This window comes from Colius striatus, chromosome 3 (genome assembly GCF_028858725.1).
Source record: "Colius striatus isolate bColStr4 chromosome 3, bColStr4.1.hap1, whole genome shotgun sequence".
Lineage (NCBI taxonomy): Eukaryota > Metazoa > Chordata > Aves > Coliiformes > Coliidae > Colius > Colius striatus.
In genome coordinates, this window is record NC_084761.1 from 59,882,198 (window position 1) to 59,906,655 (window position 24,458).

General features: G+C 39.0%; 1 protein-coding gene across 2 annotated transcripts in view; it reads left to right on the top strand.

Annotated features, from left to right (window-relative positions):
• GALNTL6 (polypeptide N-acetylgalactosaminyltransferase like 6) overlaps nucleotides 1-24,458 on the top strand; it is a 451,530-nt gene that overhangs the window by 391,170 nt on the left and 35,902 nt on the right. For both annotated transcript variants that reach the window (XM_061993491.1, XM_061993492.1), the window contains one exon: nucleotides 17,645-17,762. In XM_061993491.1, the coding sequence (XP_061849475.1) occupies nucleotides 17,645-17,762 (118 nt within the window). The remainder of the gene's footprint in view (nucleotides 1-17,644; nucleotides 17,763-24,458) is intronic.

Sequence of the window (24,458 nt, forward strand, 5' to 3'; positions counted from 1 at the left end):
GTATAAAACCTGGTGGTGGTGGTGAATTACTTGTGCACAACTATTTGTTTTGCTATGAAAACTGCATTTCCATGGACAAAGAATGGAGCCTAGTGATTTTTTAACTCCTTCAGCTCAATCAAGGGACTTAATTTAGTAACTGAGAGGTAGGGATGAGCATTCTTAATTCAGTGAAGTACTCCATTTATGTCTTTGCTTCCTAAGATGGAAATGTAGCATGATAATTAAACTTTTTGTGGTAAAGGCAGTTTGCAAGGCTTACAATACCAAGAAACTTTTTAAAGGGTTTTTTTTTTTTAAATTAAGGGTTATAGTACTGAAAAGCAATTCAAGCAAAAATTCAAACATTATCTTCAAAGTTCACATTAGAGGCCTGTGCAAAATCATGTTTAAAGGATGGTTTTTTAATGTAGCTTCCTGAAAAGTAGCCCTGAAAACATGTTACTTGGTGGTTATAAGTCAGTATTTTCATTCTTAAAATTAAAAAGAAAGCTTCTTAAAATACAGTGTTTTCAGCAGCTAACTAGACTGGCATGAATGCAGGATGTCTAATTGCACTGAGGTGTAGGAAACAGGCCCAGCTAGAGCAGCTTAGTGGCTGAGGAAAGTCCTGCTCATATATCAGTTTCCAAATAAACACCTTTTGCAAGAACTGATATTTCAAAGGATTATTTACATCATCAGACAAGCCATGCTCTTCCTGAAAATGGATTATTTTTATGTTTTGCTACTTACTGCAATAGATTGCATGCTGGCTCTCTATAAGAAAATATATTTAAAAGATCTTACATTAATCTCCACCTAGAGTACAAATTAGATGTGCTTCATCAATAAAGCTCTGTAGCTGGGAAACTAAACTCAAAATCTTTCATGCAAGAAGAAAAATGTTCTTGACTATATCCCTTTCTCTGAAACAGAAGCTTTTTATTACTTACTTTATTACTTGTCAAGAATATGATACATATTTCTTGCTGAATGTTTGTCTGTTGGCTTTTGTCTTGGTAATGAAACACATACACACATGCTCTGAACATATCTTGATGGAGGAGTGAACTTTATTCCACAGAGACGTGAAGGTCTATTGTAGGATTATTGGCTCTGTTGCATAGTGTTCATCATGTGGACACCATTGCTCATGGCAATAGTAGTTTGTGGAGGCTGATATTATTCATTTGGAGTTTTGCCTGGCACCCATCTTTATTATTAGCACAGAGCAAATAATGTTTTGATCTTGAATGTTTTGAAGGAATGCATACATGAGTATATTGCTGTCATCTACTATATACTTTCAGTGTTCCTCTCATCACTAATAGGAAGACATTTTTTCACTGTTCCTTAATTTTCTTCTTAGTCATTGCTTCAGATAACACCTGTACAATCATTAGTGAGGCTTTGTGTCCCTTACAGCAGTCAGTTGTCTTTAAAAACTAAACCCCAATCAGAGGGTGTATGTATCTCTTGCTTTATTGCTCTGATTTAAAACAAATCCCACAAGAAGTGAAATCAAGCCTCAAGGTGAATCCCTGTTCTGTGATGCAGGGAGAGGAAGGCTGGTTTGTACATTGCTTCTACATGGGGAGTTGGAGTACTTTGAGTTTTCTCCTTGGGAACTGCAGGTCTATGAACCACTGCCAGATTAATGGGAAGGTATCCAAAGGGTATTGTTACAGACAGAGTGATGTATGGAGAAAGAAAACGGCTAATGCAGAGCATGCTGTGTCAGATTTGCTTGAAGCTGCTGTCCCTACTTTGGAAAGAAAACCAACAAAGACAAAATGCTGACCTCTGTGAAACCCATTCTTCTTCTTAGAAAACGTACTCAGTCTGTCTGTCTTGCTATTACTCTTTGTCAAGAAGCTGGTATCTTCCAGCTAGAGCAGATTTTGGCCTCCAGGAATAGTTTCATCTGCAAGTGATTGAAAGATGTTGTCAGGAATCCTCTTCACCTGACCCTAAAACACAGCTTAGTTGTGACTATTGCTTTTCTGCCTCCATTGAGAGATTAAGTCTCATCACTAAACAGCAGGCTCAGTTATGAATGGGGTTCTTTTAGCAATACTTGGAAGCAGATTTTTTCCTTCAGCTTGTTTGCTTTCCCACTCGCTCCTAATATTAGTTGTTAATGGAATATTATCTTCTGTAATTACAGTGGAGGCTTGGTTCTGCTTTTATAGTATAGTTATGAGGGGAATATATTTGCAGCGTTCTATTTCATTTTATCTTTATTTATAAGCATACCGTTTAGGAGAATATCATCCTGTGTATAGCTCCAGAAGGAAAGCTATAAAAGCAATTCTGTCAATGCTAATAATTTCAATCTTTGACCTGCGATTGTGTGTTTTATAATGTACTTATTTGTGTTCTGCAATTTGTATTTAATTGCATGTCTGAGAACACTCGTGCATAACATTCTTCCTTTAAATCTTTCATTAGTTTTATTTTCTTGCCAGCAGAATATGGCTGAATGCTACAGCAGCTGCTTTGCAACTATAACTCTTCTGTCTTATTACTGGCAATGACAGCCAACAATTTACTGTGTGTATTAAGTCTGGTTATGTGTTGTTGTATAACTGAAGTTTTCAGGCAAATATTTTCACAAACAGAACAACACCCCTCTACAGCTTCTATGAGCTCTCTTCTCTTCTGCTAGCTGAAGACAAGTAGTTTAAAAATGTGTTCATTAGCAAAGTATTCAGATTTATAATCCTACTGTTTATGGTATCATAATTCCCATTACTTTTAGCTGGTAGTCAGGGAATATTTTTACTTATGAAAATAAAGGAAGGACTGCCCTAAGTGGTGGGAGTGAAACCTGCTGGTGAGATCCATGCTCCCCAACTTAACACTAGCCGCAGAGAGAAGGAAGCATCCCCTGAGAGCTCCCCCCTTTCAGGGGAGTTGACAGTTTCCCATGGGAGAGTTTGGGGATGAGTTAGGATGGGGCCAGGGTGGGTAGTCAGGGGACTCTGGTCAAGAGATAAAAAAGAAAGGAAGTCACAGTGACAGTGTAGACACAAGTAGTCATCTCATCAGAGGACTTCTGTCTTTCAGAAGTGTACAGCCTTTATTTAGTTATCATAATCCATGCTGACCCTGGCCAGTGCCGCTAAATAATCTCAAAAGATTAAGAGTAGGTTACTGAGCAATGCAGAGATGATTTAAGTACTTCAAAGATAAAATAATGTCCCATGGTGAAAAGTTTCTGGGCAGATGGAGCAGTTTGACCCCTTGGGGAGAAGAGATGATTTGAGGTATGAAGCCCACCTATAAGATGACACTGAACATGGTTTACAGCAGCATCTTGATCTCTTACCAAGATTTGGTTCACACTTCTAAGGACAGCCTCTACATTTAAGGCCAAGAAACAGAGGAAAAGTGGAAACACCTCAAAGTGTGGTTTCAAAGCCTTAAAGCAGCTGCTGACAATCCTTTTTAAATCTGCATTTGAAATATTTCCATGAAGGGCTAAGAAACCTTTTGGATCAGGAGCACTGAGCACTCTTTGTGTAGTCTGTAAAATGATAACAGTATTACCAATTCCTTCCAATGAATATCATCTACTTAATGAAACTGTCAGTAACCATCTTGACAATACAGAATCCGTTTGTTTGTAGTGGTGAATGTGACCATGGTGGAGGAGATCAGATGAAGTGACAATTTCATTGGGGCTGTTAGCTGCCATTTCTAACAAAGATTATTTGAATTATTTGTCATTAAGGGTTTGCTTTTTCTATTGTGTTTTTTGTGTTGGTTTTGGGGCTTTAGGGCTTTTTTTTTTGTAAACTCTTTACAATAAAGCCTTTATAGGTCAGTTGCAACAGTCCTTATTATTGTCCAGATTACTTTCCTGCCAATTCAGAATTTGATATGCATTTTGTGTGCTTTCTAATTTAATTCCAAAATGATAGGGCTTTTATTGGCAAATTTTTTGAAACGATTTGGAGATGAAAGATTGCCTCAGTTTTCTCCAGCTCTTCAGGTGTTTTTTAACCACATCATTTATTTCATCCGTATCCTATTAGTCTAGATAAATGTGAAAGAATCATGTTCCCTGAAAGCGAGTATAGACAGGAGTCTTGGGATTTGAGTTAATGCAGTTGCAGGGCTTGTATATTATTGTTTTCAGTTCTCAATTTTTTCTTGCAGCTTTTTCATTATAGATACATATAGGTTAGAGTGACCTCTCCTGATCCTTGTGTTGCCACGTATCAGGCAGTGGGACAATACTGGCACAAGAGTAGTTGGGTTGCATGAGCCTCTGGATCTGGGAGGGAGAAAACCTGCAAGGCAGATGCAGTCTGTATTGGTGAGTCACCCAAAAGCCAGCTATGTACCCAGTCCAACCCTATCTCATATGAGGCAGGATTATTTCTGGGGAACTGCCATTATCCTGCTTTTGAATTACTCTCAGAGGTCCCCTTCTGCTTGCTGTTATGCAGAAATACATCTTGTACTTTACAGCTATATGGAAATTTTAGTCTGCAACTCCTAGGGTCAAGGAGATTGTCTGTCTCACTGAATGGAGGTACTCTTCTGTGTGTGCGTAGTTACACTACACAGGGATTCTTGTTTCCAGCTATGAGACCAGTATGATTTGTTCAGAATAGTTTCCACTGTGGCCTGTACAAATTACTAGGCCTCTATGGCAAATTCGTTCTCCTTATTTGCTTTTAAGATCATGTCCAGAGTTCATGCACAACAGCAAAATTTCACTGGCAATATGTTTTTCATACGCTTAAACTGTTTGAAGACCCAGCTGCAGATTTGCTGGACATATTGGTTGAAAGCAGAATCATGTCTTCAGCAATACAGATTTCTGGTGCTTCACCACTAGATGTGACCACTTATCAGTAAATAGTGCAGTAAGTGTACTTGTGACACAATGTAAATATATGCTTATATATAACATAAAATAAAAACGTGATATTTCGACTGGGATAGACCATTTTCCTTTCAGCTGTATATCACAACATTCACGTAGCTGAAAGATTTTTTAACAAAAGTGAGCGTTCATAACAGCAATCGGCAGCTCTTACCATCAGAACATTTTACTAACAGTTAATAAAAACTGTGTATACTCTGTTTTGGAAAACAAACAGTTCACATCCAAATTCTGAAAGCAACACTACATGCAACTCTCTTTTGAAGAAATAAAATAAGCTATTGGGTGTCTGCTGTAATTCCTAACAGCCTTGCTGTTGGAAACCTCAAAAAATATTAGTCTCCCATCGATCACAGTGTAGATATTCTGTCTCTAGCTCATTATTGCTAAGGCACATTTCCATGCACTTTCAGTACTGAGTGAATGAGCTTATGCAAATGTGGAGAGCTATCCCTAGACCAGACTTTCATTTTATTTTTATTATCAAACGGAGGAGTTTTTTTAAATGTGATTTACTATGATCATAAAACAGGAAGGTTCATTTCCCTGGGTTTCCACAGCCCTGCCTGCCCATCTTTACAACATCAAATTAAAAGCAGATGCTGCCATGGGACAATGAAGTGCTCAACCTCATCAGTTTTCAGCCCTTTCATCCTTCATTGTGAAGTGCTTTCCAGTGTTTTTCTGTCAGTTCCATTTTTGAAAAACTGCTTTCACTGTTTTGCAGATTTTACAAGAAAACGTTGTGCCTCTGGTGCAGATAAGGATAAATCTAATTTCATTGTAGTTAAGGACTCGCTCTGAGAAACCTGGTCTACTGGGGGCTGATGGGATCCATCTGTCAAAAAAGGGGAAAAGCATCTTTGTCATAGGCTTGCCAAACTGCTAAAGAGAGCTTTAAACGAAAGTTTCCAGTGGAGAGGAACCTCAATCCATCTCACTCCTTCCAGTTTGACTCCCGTGCCAGCAATAGATGCCCAGAGCCTGGACAAGGATCACAGGTGGGAGAGTACCAGGAGAGCAGTATAAAGGAATTCCAGCCACTCCACCCAGTAAATCAGCTTCACCAGGGGCCCAACTTAAATGCCTCTCTGCGTCATGGAGACAAGGTGAGATGGCTGCTATGGAAGGATATAGGCTTTTTAGGAAGGAAAGGCAGGGGAGATGAGGAGGGAATGTCACCCTCTGTGTCAGTGTCCAGCTAGAGTGCATGGAGCTCTGCCTGGGGATGGATGATGGGCTGACAGAGAGATTATGGGTCAGGATTAGATGCAGGACTGCTACAGGCACCCAGCCAGGAACACCAAGCAGATGAGGCTCTCTATAAACAAGTGGTTTAGGCCTATCCAGGGACAAAAGACCACAATTAGACTTAAGTACCACAGAATTCAGAACAGGGAGGGTTTAATTGCCACTTATGGTCCTGGACAAAGGAGACAAGGCTGTTCATCTTGGGGAAGGAAACAAAACTTAATTTAATCTGCCTCCAACTAAAACATAACAAACAGAAATATCCAATGGAAAAATAATACAGAGAAGGACGAATGATGGAACTGCAACCAGCTCTTTAAGATTACCTTTCCCCCTTCTCTCTTACTGGGCTCAGAGCCCTGAGCCCAGTGTCATTACCTCCTTCCCCCCATAAATGGCGCCAGGGAATGAGGGGTGCAGTCAGTCCTTTCCTGGTGTCTCTCACTGCTTTTCACACTCCTAAGGAGAAGTGCTCCTCGCCAGCCCTGCTTTGCTCCAGCTGAGGGTCTCCCACACACGAGGCCGCCCTCCACAGGCCACTCAACACTCCAACAAGGCACTGCAACCCCAGTTCATCTTCTCTGAGTTGGGATCTAAGCTTCTCTCTCCCTCTGACCTGGAGCCTCCAGGTCTCAATCCCTCTGGCACAGGGTGTCTACTTCTCATCACAGGCTGTAAGGATCTCTCTGGTCTGGCATCACTCTGTCTTTTCCTGGCTGCAGGGTCTGCATGGTCGCCTCCATCTTGCCCTTCCCTTCTACCTCCCTCCATGCATTTCAAATTCCTGTCCTTAAATAGTGATGGCAGAGGCACCAGATTGACTCAGCCAGGCCAGAGGTGGTCTGAGAGCCAGGGGAAAGTCTGAGAACTTTTTACCAGGCCTGCATTGCAGCCCCATCTCCCTGTTACTAAGCAAAAGCGGCTCCTTGCAAAACCATGACAAACAGGTAGCAGCAGCCTAATGTTCACAATCCTTTGTCCTTATGGGGGACTTCAGCCATCCTGAGATCTGTTGAAGGGACAACACAGCAGGGCATAAGCAATCCAAGAGGTTCCTGAAATGCATTGATGATAACTTCCTTCTTGTGAAGCGATAGTGGAGCCAACAAGGAGAGGTGCTATGCTGAACCCTGTTCTCACCAGGAGGAGCTAGAGGTGAATGTGAAGCCTTGGCTGCAGTGATCATGAAATGGTGGAGTTCAAGGTCTTTAGGGCAGTGAGAATGGTGATCTTTACGTGATCTTTAAGATCTCTTCCAAACCAAATCATTCTATGATTTTATGATTCTATTAAGTGCTTGCCTCCCCATTAACCTCCATGACAGGGTAACACAGCAAAATACAGAGCTTTAATAAATTGCAATGATGCATGTAGGAGCACACTTCCAGGATTCCAGAATACCTTTGACCATGTGTCTTCCTCTTCAGGCATCTGGGTTGGGTTTTTTTTTTGCCTTCTGTCATGGTTTAGGCACATCCAGGGACAAAAGCAATGTAGCAATGGCTTGACTGTACAGGCTCTAGTCTTCCTCCCTGTCAGCATGTACTCATTTCAGCTTTTGCATTAACCCCCAAAGACAGACATAAAGGAAACATTGAAATTACCTTTTGTCCCAAACTCCTTTGTGCATTTGAAGCAGGGTGTGTACACAAGGGTAGAGTGGGGACAGTTGCTGACAATACTGCTGAAGAACTAATATATAATGTTCATCCACATCTTCAGCTCCATGGCAGATCACAGACCATATCATTAACCATGTGTCTCATCCACTTAGCCTAGTGTGAGAGCTCTATCTGCTTGAATCAGAGTCACTAGGGGTAGTTTGTGGGATCCTGAAGAAAAGCTGATTCCACCAGTGTGCTAGGCAGCAGTATTTTAAGATTTTGCTAAAAAATCAGGAGCAGATTATTGTAACTATACTTTCACTTATTTCAAATCATTGAAGCTCAGGAATGTTCTGGAAATGGCTTTCACTAACCATTCAGTCTCACCTGACTTGTGAACAGTGGAGTAAACCAAAAACAAAACGCTCTGAAACTCCTGTTGCCATTTCCTTGCAGTCCTGCAATATTAAACCTTCACATTTGCCCATCAAAATCAGTGTTGCACGAATAAAGCTTCAGCCTGAAATACTGCAGGAGAGAAGGGGAAAAAAAAAAGTCTTCCATTTTGCTTGGAGTTTGTGGTAGTGATTGCAATTCGACTGCTTTTTTTTGCTTTTTTTCAGTTTCCCAGTTCTGAACATGCAGGTGGTGCTATGCAGTAACCTCTTTTCTTCACCTTGTGTCCATGAAAAGAGCAAAGTGTGTGTTTAATCAGCTGCCATAGAGCACCTGTGGCTGAGGAGAGACGACAGGCTTATGCACGCAGCCCTACTGGTCCCGCTTGCAGAGCAAACGCTCTGGGGAACAATGTGGCAGGAGTGCTCTGTGCACTGGCTGGCCTGGTCCACTTGTCAGCTTATTCTGAGCAGTGTAAAAAACCAGCCCTTTCTGGAGCAGTTTGTAATCCCCAGTTGTGAAGTCACTTGTATACATTATGTACAAAGCTATTTTTCTGGACTGTGGTGCCTTTAAACCTACTGTAATCTTGAAAAAGTATATGATGTTTTAGAGTGGTAGAAATCAAGGTCATAGAATTATAGTAGTCCAAATAACTTAATCAGAATCAACTGTAACTTTTAATAGCAGACTGATAACCAATTGGATTTGTTATCATTGTTTATCTAGGAACCTCTCTTGGGAGGACAAGGTCTGAATTAAAGGACTATTCTGTGATTTCAGAAATAGGAACCTGCATTCGGGCCAGAGGCTATATTTTAAGAGAAGTCTTTTATCATGTTTAATAAAATTTTAAAATTTGTCCTTGATTTTAAACTTTGTTTATGATACTATATTGGGCTTGAGTAGATCAATAAACACTGGAAAAGGAAGGTAATTTTCAGGTTTATACCTCTACATCTAAAGAGGGGAAGATAACGTTGTAACTGGATGGTAATTCTGTTCAGCTGCTGACCCTATATATTCTGAAAGAATATCTTTTAAGGTAGTGATGGAATTTAATGAAGAGTTGTTATTCCCTAATGCTTGGGAAGTGATGACGGAGTTACTGTACAACCAGGATGGATACTCTAAAGATATGGTGCTGGCTTTGTTCCTTACTTGAAAATAGAACTTTAATCTCAAATGAGATGTCAATTGAACTGTTACTTTCCTTGGACGTGGACTTTCTTGCTAGCTTGAACAGATCTTTCCTGTCTGAAAGTAACATATATACTCAAGTTAGGATATTGGCAATGCCTTAAAATTCCAGCCTCATGTTTCATAATAACTCAGAGTGAAAAGATGAGAATAGAAGGTTTATTGTGCTTTAACAATCAAAATAATTGAATTTTCACAACAACAGGATGACTTCCTACACTTCCAAAATTCTGAGGCTATGCAAAACACTGCTTATATGTTTGAATTCTGACCTCCAGTTAGCTTTGAATGCAGAAGCTAGTATAGCTGAGAATGTAGGCAAGTTGAGAAAGAATATATCCTTTTTCTTACAAAAAAACCCTGTCTCTTTTGTGTTTAGTTTTAGACATGATTCAAAGTAAAGCTTACTAAAATGCAAGAGGGATAATTGTTCCTGTTTTAGGGACAGTTGGTAACATTTTGCCTCAGATCAATCGTTACTTTTACCTTTCATTTTCAAATATTATATTCCCAAGGGACAGCTCTGAATACTGTCAGAGTTTAACCCAGCAGGCAGCTAAACACCACACAGCTATTTGCTCACTTTTCCCACCCCAGATGGGGGATGTAATTGGGAAAAAAAGTAAAATTCATGGATTGAGATAAATTGAGCTTAATAGGACAGAAAATGAAGGGAAAATAGTAATAATAATGGTAAAATAATTCTACTGTACAAAACAAGTGATGCACAATGCAATTCCTCACCAACTGCCTGTTCCCAAGCAGTGTCCCTTGGCCAGCTTTCCCCCAAGTTTGTATATTGACCATGACGTCATATGGAATATCCCTTTGGCTGGTTTGGGTCAGCTGTCCTGGCCATGCTCCCTCCTAGCTTGTTGTGCACCTCCAGGCTACTCACTGTCAGGACAGGGTGAGAAACTCAAGAGTCCTTGAACCACTTCTTAGCAACAGCTAAAACGTAAGTGTGTTATCAACATTATTCTCATCCTAAATGCGAAACACAGCACAGCTGAGGGTTTTTTTGCTGCAGTCAAGCTCTGTATGTCCAAGATCCATATCTGTTTGTGCTATGAATATAGTTCAGAAGTGCTGCTCTCAGCTTCCCTTTCTTGCTCTTACAGCTGTCAGGTCTCAAGTCTTGTAAGACTGCTTGTGTATTGGACTTGTCTCTTTACTATAACTTGCACTGTGATATGCCATCTGTTCTTTTGCTCCTTGCTTTTATCCTTCTGAATACCTTCACCTATGGGATATTTCTAGAAGCTTTCAATTTCTTTTTGATTCAGGATGCTCATTTCTGCTGATCCATCTCCTTAGTCTGAGTCCTGTGGCCTTCTTCTAGCAATAATTCAAATAGATTTCCCTTGGATTATGAGAGGTAATTACAGGAAGAGGAAGCCTTCTCTTCAGAGTCTCCCGTCTCTGCCCACCTGATTCACCTCTTCTACAGCTTCATTTAATTTCTAAATATGAGAAGGAGGGCTAAATGGGCCTCATCATCATTACTTATGTAAGGACTCATCACTTTTTTTACAATATGATTTTTTTAATCAAGTTTAGCAATGTGTTAAGAAAAATACGCAAAGAAGCCACGTGATAAGTCATAGTGCAAATTTTTATAAGCTGAACCTCAAACATTTTTAGAGCTTTCATTGTAGCTGACTCTCTACAGCTGACTTTCTACAGCTGACTTCTGGCTCGCCATTGAAGAATGAGGTTTTATCTTAATATTTTCCCCAAAAGTAGGCTAATTGTAAAATGAAATGTTATTATATAGGGACTTGTGAGTTTATTTGAAGTACTACAACTTGGCTGCTACGTGTTTTAGCACAATAATCTATTTTAATAAGATTTGAACTGATAGGTTATATAAAAACTAAGCCTTATGCCTTTTTCTTTCATTTCCATACTTGTAAAATACTAGAAAAAAAAGTATACTTTTAGACATCGACATAGGAACGATTTCATTACAAGTTTCTTGTAATGAAATTAACTGATGGTTGTGTAGCATTTTCACAATCTCCAACAACAGTCACTACATAAGGATGCAAATTTTTATCACAAATTTTTCAACTCTGCTGGTCATGAGAAATTGTCCATATTTGGCATCAAAAGGAAGCCTTGTTGCAATTTTAATAGATAGATTGTTGATTATGTTGAGATGCAGGCCACAAAAGTACAAGTCAAAGTAGATTAGCCCTGACCTCCATCCTGAATAATAGTGCTTTCTGTGCTGGGAAGTAGCAGAGAGTCAGGAAGAGTTTCTGTGACTTTATCACAACCTGTCACAAGCAGCTACTGTCACTAGTGTGTATGGGGGCATGGTGGACTACATACCTACTCTTCTGCCACATTAGCGTTTCACGAGTTTGAGTTGTCTAAGAAAGGTGTTGCTTTAAGTTAAATAATAATGGAACTCTGCTAAATCCAAATGCATCTCTGCACTGGAAAAAAAAAATTACTTTATTGTCAACATTGAACAGAATTTGAATGGAACTGCTTAAAAAGCAAGATACCTATCATTGCAAAGTTAGTCATTTTGTGCTAGTCCATGGGTGAGTGCTCTTTTAGAAGGAGTATTTTAGAGGTTCTTCTGGGAAAAAAAAAAGTATCAGAAGAAAGTTTAGCACAGAAATAAACATGGGTGGAATTTTAGTGCTATGCCTCTTAAAGGACAGGTGTCTTGCAATTTAGTTATCACTTGTAAAATAGTTGACTGGATGCCAGTGAGCAGAAGTGTATGAAACACGCCTGCATATATCTATGTGTGTAGGTAAGATAGAAACAGTGTGTGTCCATATTAAATCTATCAACATATGATGAATTTTGCAAACAACTCATTAGAAGGATATAGTGAAAGAAAAATTAACATAAAACTATCACAACTGCTTTAAAGTGACCAAAAAAACCCTACAACAGTTTAGTAAGAGAATACAGATTGCTGAAACCAACTGGATATATAGGAGTCTGCACAGAGGGGTATAGGTCTACAAATTTTATTTTTTGTGAGAGTAGCTCCAGTTTGCTTTGAGAAAATTGCTGGGGTACCTTATCATAAATAGTTAGGGCTTTGGAGTTACATACATTATCAGAGTAAATCAGCTGGCAATTTACAGTGTACTGTGGTGACAGCTTTGAATGTTCAATGAATTTACTGAGGTGGAGGCAGTTTTTATGGAGACAAATCGACTTTGAGACACACATTTTCCTTACATAGTTGATATGCTGTGTATTTTAAGATGCAATTTCTAGACTCTAAGGAGATAGTGAACACCAGGAATGCAGTGGTTTGCAAAACCTGTATGATCATGTGGTACAACAGGGGCATAACTTCATTAAGGGTTAAAGTTATTCAGAAGACTGAGCACTTGTTCTTGAGTAGATAAAAAAAGAAGAGTAAATGCTGTAGGCTAATGTCACTGATACAGGTTTTACTTTTTAAAATTTGATGATTTTATAAATATGGAGATTACTCATGTTGTTAGAATGGATAAAGGATAAAAGAAAACAGTCTTACAGAAATATTAAATATAAAAATCAATACATTTAAAAATACATTTTTTAATATTTTTGCTTAAAGAGTTAAGTAGATAAGGATCCTGCTTCATATTTACTTATGGAAAAATCCAGTAAGTCTGTTCCATATTCATTGTAGCTACATCAACATCTTTTTCTGTGCACAGTATAGAATCTCTCCCTCAGTTTATCTTTAGCAGGGGCAACCTTTAACTTCATGTTTTTGCATTTTATTTTATTAATCTATATCCCTTCCTTGTGATTTGATCAACTCATCTTAATTTCTTTATTTCTACATTCACTTCATGTGAGTGACCAAGTCTGCTATTGACATTACACATGCATAGATTTTACTTTTTTGTTTTATTAGAGCCTTCTGTTATCTAGGATTAGTGTCAGCTTCTTCTGTTTGCTTCAAAGAGCTTTGGTGCAGTATCAGGAATAACTGCAGAGAGCACCAGGAGCAGTAACCACTGAAACAGAGAATTGAAATTTATTCACTCTTCTGAGGTACATTCATGTGGTGTCACTGTGGTGTAGGGTCACTCTCCTTGTTTAAGAAGACATTGAAATGCAGTATTAGAGGTGCACAAGCCCAGCTCGAAGATGAGCTCAGTAGGTCACCAGTCATTTCTGGAGCTGTCAGTGTGCCAGCAGCAATGTGGCCCCCTTCCTCCTCATCTGTCACATCCCTGACTCCACAAGGTCAGCAGGACCCAGCACTGACTCCTGATGCAGGCTGACATTTACCTCAGTTTTTGTTCTACGTGCCAGTTGGTTTGACACTGAAGGTTAGTTTGTCTAACTTTTCCTGCATGAGAAAGACACTTCTTTCCAGCATTCATCTGTTTCTGTTCGGTAGCTCAGCACAGAGCCTTTAGTCTGGATTATACAAGAGATACATAGTGCAAAATGCCATTCACTGGGTACAATTGCAATGACCAGATTTCAGCTGTTTCAGTCAAATGATTCCTATCAGTCCTTTCCAAAGCACCCCAGTATGCAGCACCATCTCAGTTCAACAATGATCAATGCACAATGTAATATTTTCAAACAAACCTACATTCACCTATTGACATATGACACTAAATAGATGTGAATGTAAATACATTGGACACCTAGTCTCAGCATCAGTGTACTGACTGGACGTGTCATCTAGCACAAGTGCTTCCTCATTTTCATTTCCTAAGCGTGTTTCCACGTGCTGTCAAAGCTGCTCTTTTCACAAATCCTTTAGTTCCACTGTATATATCACTATTCTAATGATTCCAGACCCTGCAATACACCAAATTTTTTCTAGTGCAAATAACCCTCTTACTTTGAAAATTCATAGATGAGACTCTTTTCTTCATCAATGGGTAAATTATGAGAAGCTAAAAAATTCTTTTCACACTAAAGTTAACTTACTGCGATACTTCTTCTAGTGCACTTTAATTTCCTTGTAAGCTATCTTACATTAAGCATTTGCCTGCCTTTTCCTTAGTCTGTCCTTTTTTGCAAAACATAATTTTGTTGAAGGTTTGTTTGCACTCTCACTAAATGAAACTCATTTTCTGTCTCAGCACAGCAATCTGTGATGTCTTGGGCCACTTTTGAATCAGCAGGCTTTTATTTGCAGTATTGCTCTTTTAGGTATAGTCAGTCAGTCTGTTCAGTACTTCTCATGTGGAAGGTTTTATAACTATTTTTAAGTTTAGCAGCCTTAGCCTTCCAGCTTTTTTGGGTGTTTTGGGAGTCCTTTTTCCTCTTAAGTTTTTAACTGTAAGTGTTTTACAGCTTCCCAATGCAATTACTCATATTATAGGCTACAGTACCTCAAGTTGGATTTGGATTGAGGAGCACATTTCATGAAAATTAATTCTACAAACATAGCTTTGTACTTGACGTTTCTATATGAAAGCCATTAATAAAGAGATTAATTCTTCTCCTTTGGGCTTGGTGCAGTTCTTATCTATGTGAGTGATCCTACTGACTTACAAAAGGACTTTTCATGTCAGTCATGATTGTAGGACTGGACTCCTGTCTTTGCGTTTTGGAGACAATTTAAGGCTTGTTCAGCAGCAGCTGCTTGTGGCATGGAGTGGAATATATATCCTGTGCCAAGTGGTCAGATTCACACAGCTTATTGCTCATCCTGCTCCAGTGAAACCCCAAAAGCCATCCGGTTTGTCCTCCATTGCTCTTCCAGCAAAACAGCAAATGTCAGAATGTGTTTTGGAATAAGAATGGAGCAACATTACATGCAATTTCTTTTTTTCATCTTCTTTTTTTTTTTTAAGTGCCTTAGCTGTGAGTTTGCTGATGTTGCAGTTGCTGTTTAGTAGTTTTTCTAATTGTAGTAAATGTTCTGAACTTTCGCACCTAAATATCTAGGGGTTTCTTTACTCGGTATTCTCACTGGAAAATCTACAGATTAATTATAAAGTAACATTTGTGAATGTCTGCCAATTATTTTTCAATTTGAAGTCTGATTTTTTTTTATCTCCCATCTGATTCATCTGCAGGGATTGCCTTTTTCATAGGCCATTCACTGTATCAAGAGAAATGCTTGTGAAAGATATTGTACCAAAGAGAATTAGAGAAATCCTGCTTTTCCCCAGTGATTTCTGGGACTTCATTTCTTCTGCCAGTAACAATTTCATTATAAACATTCTCCATTCAAGTCCATCTTTATAGAAGGACATTGTGTTTTGATTATTTGGAACCTTAAGTCGAAAAAACATGTTGTCATTAGATTTACTTTGGTAGGAAGGGAAAATGCATTGTAGTAGTCAGAATCCCTGGGAGAAGGTTTCTAATAACATCTCCATTGAATTTATTCATATGTGGAAAGAACAGTCAATATTTGAGGTATGAAATGTCAATAAAAGTAAAAAGTATTAGCATTCAGTGTATATTACAGTGCACAGCCTTGCCAGTTAGAATATTGCAGCTTTATTTCACAAAACTTCTATGTACTTTTAAAAATGTGATCACTAATGGAAAATTGAATTAGTTGATTAAAAACAGAGCTCCCTTGTCATGAAAATTAGTAGTTTAATATAAGACATCATTTTAAATATATTTTTAATATAGAGATATATACTATATCTGTATAAAAATGTATCTATGTAAATATGCATTAATAATTAGTTTATATATATTATATATAAAATAGAAACATTAAAAAATAGATAATAAAATATAAACATATAACTAAATAACTATAATCTTGATAGAAGTTTAAGGTTAAATGTCCACAATGTTTTTCATTACCATGAATGCAGATGAGAGGATGTTTTTCAAATTTGGGGGGTATGGGGGGGGGGATTTGCTGCCGTTGTAATGGTGGCAGACACCACTCAGCTGTCTGCTTGCTATTTTATCTTCTCATTGGTTTGTATAACAGATAGCCATATAAAAAGTGTTAAGGCAGAGACAATATGGCAGAATGTTTTTTCCATTAACCTGGTGTACTCTTTAATAAACTTGAACTTAGGCATGGATTCCTGTGACACCTACCAGTACTGACATAACTGACCAATTCTAACTCATTGACAAAGGGGGAAGTTTATATTTTGCAGTCAGTTCTTCAGGGATAGTACCATCTGCTTCCATAGACCCAAACAAACCACCAATAGTAATTCAGAATGAAAATGCACCTAGATGGGATAATTTTCCCTCAGGGGCTGTAGTGTTTAAAAGCACACCTCACAGCTTAGGATCCAGTTTCCTGTCTGTTCTCTGATATGGAAGTACTGCCTGGAAGCCTCCCAGCGTTTTACATTATGTGTCTTACCTCTTGCTGACCAGCGATCAGCAGGAATGTGTTCCTTCTACCCTCTTCCTCTAAAACTCAAAGGGCAAGTGTTGACCTGCACTGATTGAACTGAACACCGAAGAAAGTCCATTCTTCAGCCTATTGTCTCCTTCCTGTTCAGTGTAGATCATTTTGTATCCCTCTTCCACCACAACTTCAAGGAATCATTGAGCAATGTTTAAATCCCGTGAGTTGTCAATGTATTTACTGCATTAGAAACACACTCTTCTTGGTAATGGAAAAAGAAACCTGCTTATTTTCCAGTACAAAATTCCTGCTAATAAATTTAAAATGCATTTTTCATAAATATTCTTTAACTTTAAATATCCCATTTGTTTTCTCTACTATCTGTGGAAAAGACCAATTTAATTCAAGTAAATTCCACATGTTTATTAATGGAATAAATGGAAACATGGGAAATATAGCTAATTGTTTGCCTGTTAGTTAAATTACCACTATGAGACAGAGTTTAGGAGTTTTAAAAGCTGCTGTAGGAAAGCAGGTGTCTAACTCCCAACAGCTGCCCTCTAGCTATTGGCTGTCACCTTTCTGCTTTTCTGTAGCTAGCACCTATGAGACAGAAACGAACCGAAAAGTTTTGTGCACTTTCAAATGTGAGTTACTTCACTGGAGTACTAAGACTACACCAAATACTTTTGGCAGGTTACCAAAGTCACTTTCTTTTACTGTTATATGGTCTTATTTAATAATGACCAGAATTTGATTTTGTTTCAAAACATAAAGGATCTTGTGCATGACTATCTGCCCTGCTCCACATATACACGTCTGTTGCATTGCCTGTTTCTCATATAGAGTCTATTTTGGGGTGAATAGAGCTAGATGTTGTTTCTTTACAGTACCCTTTGTCTATGCCTTCCATAGCCTTGCAATTGTGGAAGCCACACCACATGCATTCACATGAACACACACAGAAGCACACATACACATTGTTCAAATGTATTCATGATTGCTTATATTCTTCTATACATCTTTCAGGTCTCCTGTAATGGCTGGAGGTCTATTTGCCGTTAACCGGAAGTGGTTTTGGGAGCTGGGAGGCTATGATCCAGGATTAGAAATATGGGGAGGAGAGCAATATGAAATCTCCTTTAAGGTAGGTTGTCAAGTCACTTTATACGATCCTTGTTTGGTGCAAGACTCATTTGATCATGGTGCTTTCATTCACGTTGGCATTTCTCTTTTAACTAAAATTAATTTATCACGGTACTACTTTTTTTCTTTAGGAATTCCAATTAATTTCACAGATAATTATGCCATAAACGTATGCTCCATACAAAAATCATACTGAGTACAGTTTCCTCTGAAAATGTGGTACTTTATTCCTTTTGTCTTCTCCACTTATCTTCTCTCAAATGCTGCATTTAGTTCATGCTCAAGCGTTGAGTTCAGCTCAATATGACAACAGGGAACTAATCCAGTAAAAAAATAAAATGAAATAATATTCCATCCAGATGAACATGTTTAATCATTTCTGAGAGGTAGACTCCTCTGGAATCAGCTCAGGGAAATGGATGGAAATGGAAAGAGAAAGTTGTAGGAAGAAAGACACCTTTCACTAGCAGTGAATCACTAGATCAGCTCAGCTGGTATGAGCTGTTGTCTGTAGGCCAACTTTTTGAAATCAGATAATTTTTTAATTGCCTTTGAATTACTGGAATAACAAAATATATGGGGATTTTTCAAGTGGTCAGGTTATGTACAACCAACTGTGGTATATCCTCTATGTGGACATGTATATTCAAGTTAGTTCTTGGTTTTTACGTGCCACATTGAAAGTCTTCTTGCTTTCCACATGTAAAAAAGATATTTGTATTTTTTTTTGGTGATGACTAACATGTCTTATTTGGAAAATTGAGTTTATTGCGTTCCAGTATACCCTAACACATAAGAACTTTACCTCATGGCCTCTACATGCAGATATTTTCAATGACTTGGTAGAATTTCATTACATAAATGAATTGAGTCAAGCATATTTGGATAGAGCTTGGAAATGAAATTAGAATTCACATTTAGCTTCAGGATCTTTCCAACCTACTTCCGAAGTCTGACAATGTAAAGTTCAGCAAATAAATTAAATATGTCAGCCATGGTTAATATCATACATCTTGCTGAATCTGAGTTTTGACAGCAATTAAAACAACAGAGCTGAACTAAACATATAGCATGACCCAACACTGTACTGCCAGACTGCCTTTACAGGAGTTGTCAAGAACAGCCAAATGGTTTGTGTTAACTGTGCTGCTCTCATGTTTCTTCAAATCATTTTTATGCCCTATCAAAACAAACCATGAAGGTAGCGGAAACCCAATAGATAGTGTATTCAGATTATATTATGAATATTATTATTCTAGAAAAGAGGAGACTGAGGGGGAATCTTATTAATATTTACAAATATCTAAATGGTGGGTGTCAGGAGGTTGGGGCATCTCTTTTTTTGATGGGGTAATGGGATGAAGCTGAAACACAAAAAGTTCCATTTAAATATAAGAAAAAACTACTTCACTGTGAGGGTGACAGCGCTGGCACAGGCTGCCCAGGGAAGTTGTGGAGTCTCCTTCCTTGGAGGTCTTCAAGACCCGCCGGAACGCATTCCTATGCAACCTGATCTAGGTGGCCTTGCAGTGGGGTTGGACTAGACGATCTCTAAAGGTCCCTTCCATCCCCTACCATCTATGAGTCTATGATATTGATTTACCTTCTGTCCATTTAGATTGTTTCAGAGGCAAATGTAAGTAGCCACTAGTAGGTGTCACAATGTTCTCTGATGGGTCGCTGATGATTTTATTATCCTATTTCATATATTCCTTTTATTCATCATCACAAAGAATATACTTGCCATGCTTTCCAGTCTTTGTATAGAAACCATGGAAGCAGCACTGGAAATTGAAATAGTAGATTGTCCCGATGTGTTGCTCAAGTGATATATTTTTTTGGAGACAACTGTGCCATACTAGGTGTCATTTCAGTCAAATATCCTGATTAATCTCATGAATATATACTGATCTTAAGATCCTGTCCTTTCTTATTAGCATTTAAAGAAGACAAAAATACTTTTTAGAAATTATTGCCAAATAGGAACAACTTTCTATTGGAAGAATGTAATATATAAGTTTAAAAAGACAACTACTGTTTGGTTTGGAATGACAACAAATGGGAGAAAAATCATAGAATCATAAAATCATTACAATTGGAAAAGAACTTTAAGATCTGGAGTATTGTGTCCAGTTCTGGGCTCCTCAGCTCAAGAGGGACAGAGAACTTCTAGAGAGGGTCCAGTGGAGGGCCACCAAGATGATCAGGGGACTGAAGCATCTTTCATATGAGGAAAGACTGCAGGAACTGGGGCTGTTTAGCCTAGAGAAAAGGAGACTTATTAACATTTACAAATATCTAAATGGTGAGTGTCAGCGGGTTGGGACATCCCTTTTTTCTATTATAGCTAGCAACAGGACAAGGCCTAATAGGATGAAGCTGGAACACAAGAAGTTCTACTGTGAGGGTGACAGAGCAGTGAAACAGGCTGCCCAGAGGGGTTGTGGAGTCTCCTTCCTTGGAGGTCTTCAAGACCCGCCTGGACATGTTCCTATGTGGCCTGATCTAGGTGAATCTGCTTCTGCAGGGGGGTTGGACTAGATGATCTCTAAAGGTCCCTTCCAACTTCTACCACTCTATAATTCTAAGATTCTATGATCTTGAAGTCCAACCACAAATCTGACATTGCCAAGCCCATCACTAAACCATATCCCTCAGTACCACATCTACGCATCTTTTCAACATCTGCAGGGATGGTGACTCTACTACCTCTCTGGGCAACCCGTTCCAATGTTTAACAACCTTCTCAATGAAAAAGTACTTCCTAATATCCAATCTAAGCCTCCTCTGGCACAACTTGAGGCCATTTCCTATTGTCGTCTTTGTTGCAAAATCATGGAGGCAGACAGGAGAAAGGACTGGTTCTTATGATATCAAAATCATCAATAACAGCTTGGGAAAAGTTCCTACTTCAACAGTTTTTACTGTATCTATAGATTCAGTAACCTTAAAACTTATTTAAGTGAGGATAAGTTAACCAGAGTTTAATTTACTGACTATTCACAAAACTTGGGAAGATGGTAGACTTGCTGTTTGTTATTCACAAAGTCAATGAAAGAGCCAGACTACCAGCCTGGTTCAGTTCCCTTGAGTGCTCGAGGGGTCTGAAACTACATCTTGCCTTTTCTTAGAGTGTCCACATCTACAGCCTGTGGAAGTGTTGTAGGATAGGTGCTCAGTGTTGATGCCACGTCTCACATTAATTTTATTTTGCTTGGCATGTAAGTATTTGTAGTATCTTGCCTCGGGAACATGTCTAACCACCAGACAGCTATTCTCCCACATTTCTTGTTTGATTTAACTAATTCTTGAGTATTTTTTGTAAAAATATAACCACTTTTCATCAAGAAGTTGCAAAAAGAAGACAATTTTAAATGTACCTTAATTGTGGGAAGCTTGTATTTAGAGGACTGTTTCAGGCTAATCTTTAGCCTCAGAGACAGACACAATATTTCCTTTATGTTCTTAATATATCTTGTTTTTAACTTCTAGATTCATTTGTATGAAAGCTGCAATATAAGGATAAATAAGTAAACCATCTGTGTACTATAAACAGAGTCCATGCCGATGACATGACCTTCCCAGTGTCACACTGGGAATTCAAATACAGTGATGTAGCTATGGAGTGATGCATGCCAGAGTGAGAGCTGTCATAGGCTCCTTGAAATTAAGTCTGATTCATCTTGAAGTGGCTGACTTGCTCTGTAATCTGGAGTGAGGCATGTTTGCAGATCCTTTCTAGTCCTCCGTGATGCATTTTAAACACTATAGATTAGAAACAGAATGTGTTTGATATTTTCGAGACGGATTTCATTTGGAGAAGAACTTCCAAGATGTTAGAATGAAACTTCACAGAAACATTTTCACATTATACAAGGAAAAGATCACTTAACAATCAAGACACTTTGTTAAGGAAAAGTATTTTCTCATCCAAAAGCCTCTGCATTACTGTACTAGAGACATTCAGAGTTATCCCCACAACTCAAGTTACAAAAGTGTTCGCTGCAAAGCAGTTGGGAAGCAATGAGGGCAAAGTCCGTGCTAAGAGAGTCAAAGAAATTAAATCTTTCAGAAAAGTATGATGGCTAGATCTATGCTAGTCAAGACTCAATAAAACAGTTTGTATAAAGTCCTCTGGCTTAGGGAGTTATTAGCATCTTCATCATGAACTTAATATTAACCACTCTACTCTGATCACTGTAATCTACTCTGCTTTGCAAACCCCAGGCACACAATGAATTGAAGTTTGGTGCTGGATCAAGGGCCATCATACAAGCTCAAAGGAATCACTAATAATAGCAAAAGTATATTGCTTTATGCGTTCAAGATGTTAAGACCGAGTTCAAGGACTGATTAAAAATTAGATTATCAGGACAAGTGGTAGCCCGGGGAGACGGACAGCAGTTCCTGACAAGAAGAGGTCAAATCAGATTTTGGAAAACTACTCTGGCTGAGAAGCTTGGAGGGAAACTCTGATGTTTCTCTGTTGTTGTTTAACTAGAAGTGACCTGAGATGACAGACACTAGGCTTCAGTCCAGAGCACAGTCCTAACCAAAAGTCTCTTTCAGAGAGGGGGAGAAGTTGCATTATCTCATTGTACAGGGACAGAAGGTGAGTGATGTGAGAAAAAAATTATATTTATGTGTGTTTGAGGGAAGAAAGGTGTTCAATAGGAGAAAAAAGTTACTGCAGAGAGTGAGTTTGCATTAACCTAAATTTACTGAGGCATAATTCAATAAGTTTCTCCAAAATACAATACACTTTAGTGTTTGTATGACGTTTGGAATTGTGCCATAGCAGGAAAGGAAACTTCCTCAAACTTCAGGCATGGCTGTTCAAGGTGCTCTTGCTTGCTAGTATTGCTGCAGAGGACAGCAGCAAGCATAGCACAGGGTGCTATGCTGATTAACAGCTGTTTCCAAATCAGAGCACACGTATGCACGAATGTCAATGGATGGTGAGGCAGCCACAGCCCATGTCTCAAAATATGACCTCTTCATTAAATAGTTTCTTAGATTAATTTTTACATCAGAAATAATGTGCAGCATTTTCACTTTTTGGCAGCATAACCTCAGGATCAATTTTTTAATTAAAAAAATGTATAATATCTTGCTGACTACACTGTTAATCATGTGCTAGATTTTTTAAATCTGACAAGATGCTGGAACTGATCTGATTAATAGTGCTTCTCAATAACCACAGAAGCCACTACTTAGGAAATCCTAAATTTAAATCTGTTAGAAAGGCACACCAGGTGACTACCAAAGCCACTCTTTCGCTTCCTTTCCTCAGCTGGACAGGGCAAAGAAAATGTAAGTCTCATGGGTTGAGATAAAGTCAGGGAGATTACTCACCAATTACCATCACAGGCAAAACAGACTCAGTTTGGGGAAAAGACAATTAAACTTATTACCAATCAAATTGGAGTAGAGTAACGAGAAAATAAAAACAAATCTTAAAGTACCTTCCTGCCACCTCTTCCCTTTAAGTGGTACAGGAGGATGGAGAATGGGCATTGCCATCAGTTCACCACAGATTGTCTCTGCCACTCCTTCCTCTCAGGGGAAGGACTCCTCACACTTTTCTCCTGCTCCAGCATGGGGTCCTTCCCATGAGAGGCAGTTCACCATGCACTTCTCCAACATCAGCCCTTCCCACAGGCCGCAACTTTTCATGAACTGCTCCAGCATGGGTCCTCCACAAGGTCTTAACAGCAAATGTTATCCATTGTGGCTCCTCTCTGTCCATGGATTCACAGGTCCCGCCAGGAGCCTGCTCCAGCATGGGCTTCCCACAGGGTCACAGCCTCCTTTGGTCATCCACTCACTCCAGTGTGGGGTCCTCCCCAGGCTGCAGGTGGATCTTTGCTTCCTCACAGCCTCCATGGCTGCAGGGGCAGGGCCTGCCTCACCATGGGCTGCACCATGGGCTTCAGGGGAAACTCTTCTCCAGTTCCTGGAGCACCTCCTCCTCTCCTTGTGCACTGACCTTGCTGTCTGAAGAGTACTTGCTTTCTCATATTCTCACTCTTCTCTCTGGCAGGTGAACAATTTTCCCCTCAACCTCTCCTCATATATATGTTATCACAGAGGCATTACCACCATTGCTGATGGGCTCAGCCCTGGCCAGCAGCAGGTCCATCTTGGAGCCAGCTGGTATTGGCTCTAACAGAGGCTGCACACATAGCCCCTTGACAACCACAACCTTGCCATGCAAACCAAATACAGTCCTCAGTACTGGATGTTCCATAGGCATCATAAATCACACTTTAACAAAAGTGCTGAGTGATACCCTAGCATCTTTGAAGCTATTTCACCCATATCTACAGTGGTTTTATCCTTATCCATGACAGCACATCTTTCAGGACCTTTTCATCTCTGTTTTCCAACACATACCTCCAAGTTCATTAATCCAATTCTTTATGATCTTTATCATCATCATTATTAATTCTCTCCTATCTCTGCCAATCTTGGCAAGAGATAGGAAGCAGAGGAGTCTTACGACCTGTCAGCACAGTTGTAATCTATATGAAGAACTGACAAACATGGAATATTGCAGATTTTCTCAGCATTTTAGAGGTGTCAGTGAGTACCATTTAAATACCCACAGTCATCAGTTCCCAGTTTACATGGCACAGTTTTAATATTCCTGAAAGAAAATTTCTCCACACCACAAGTGATTTTGCTGTTTGTGAAC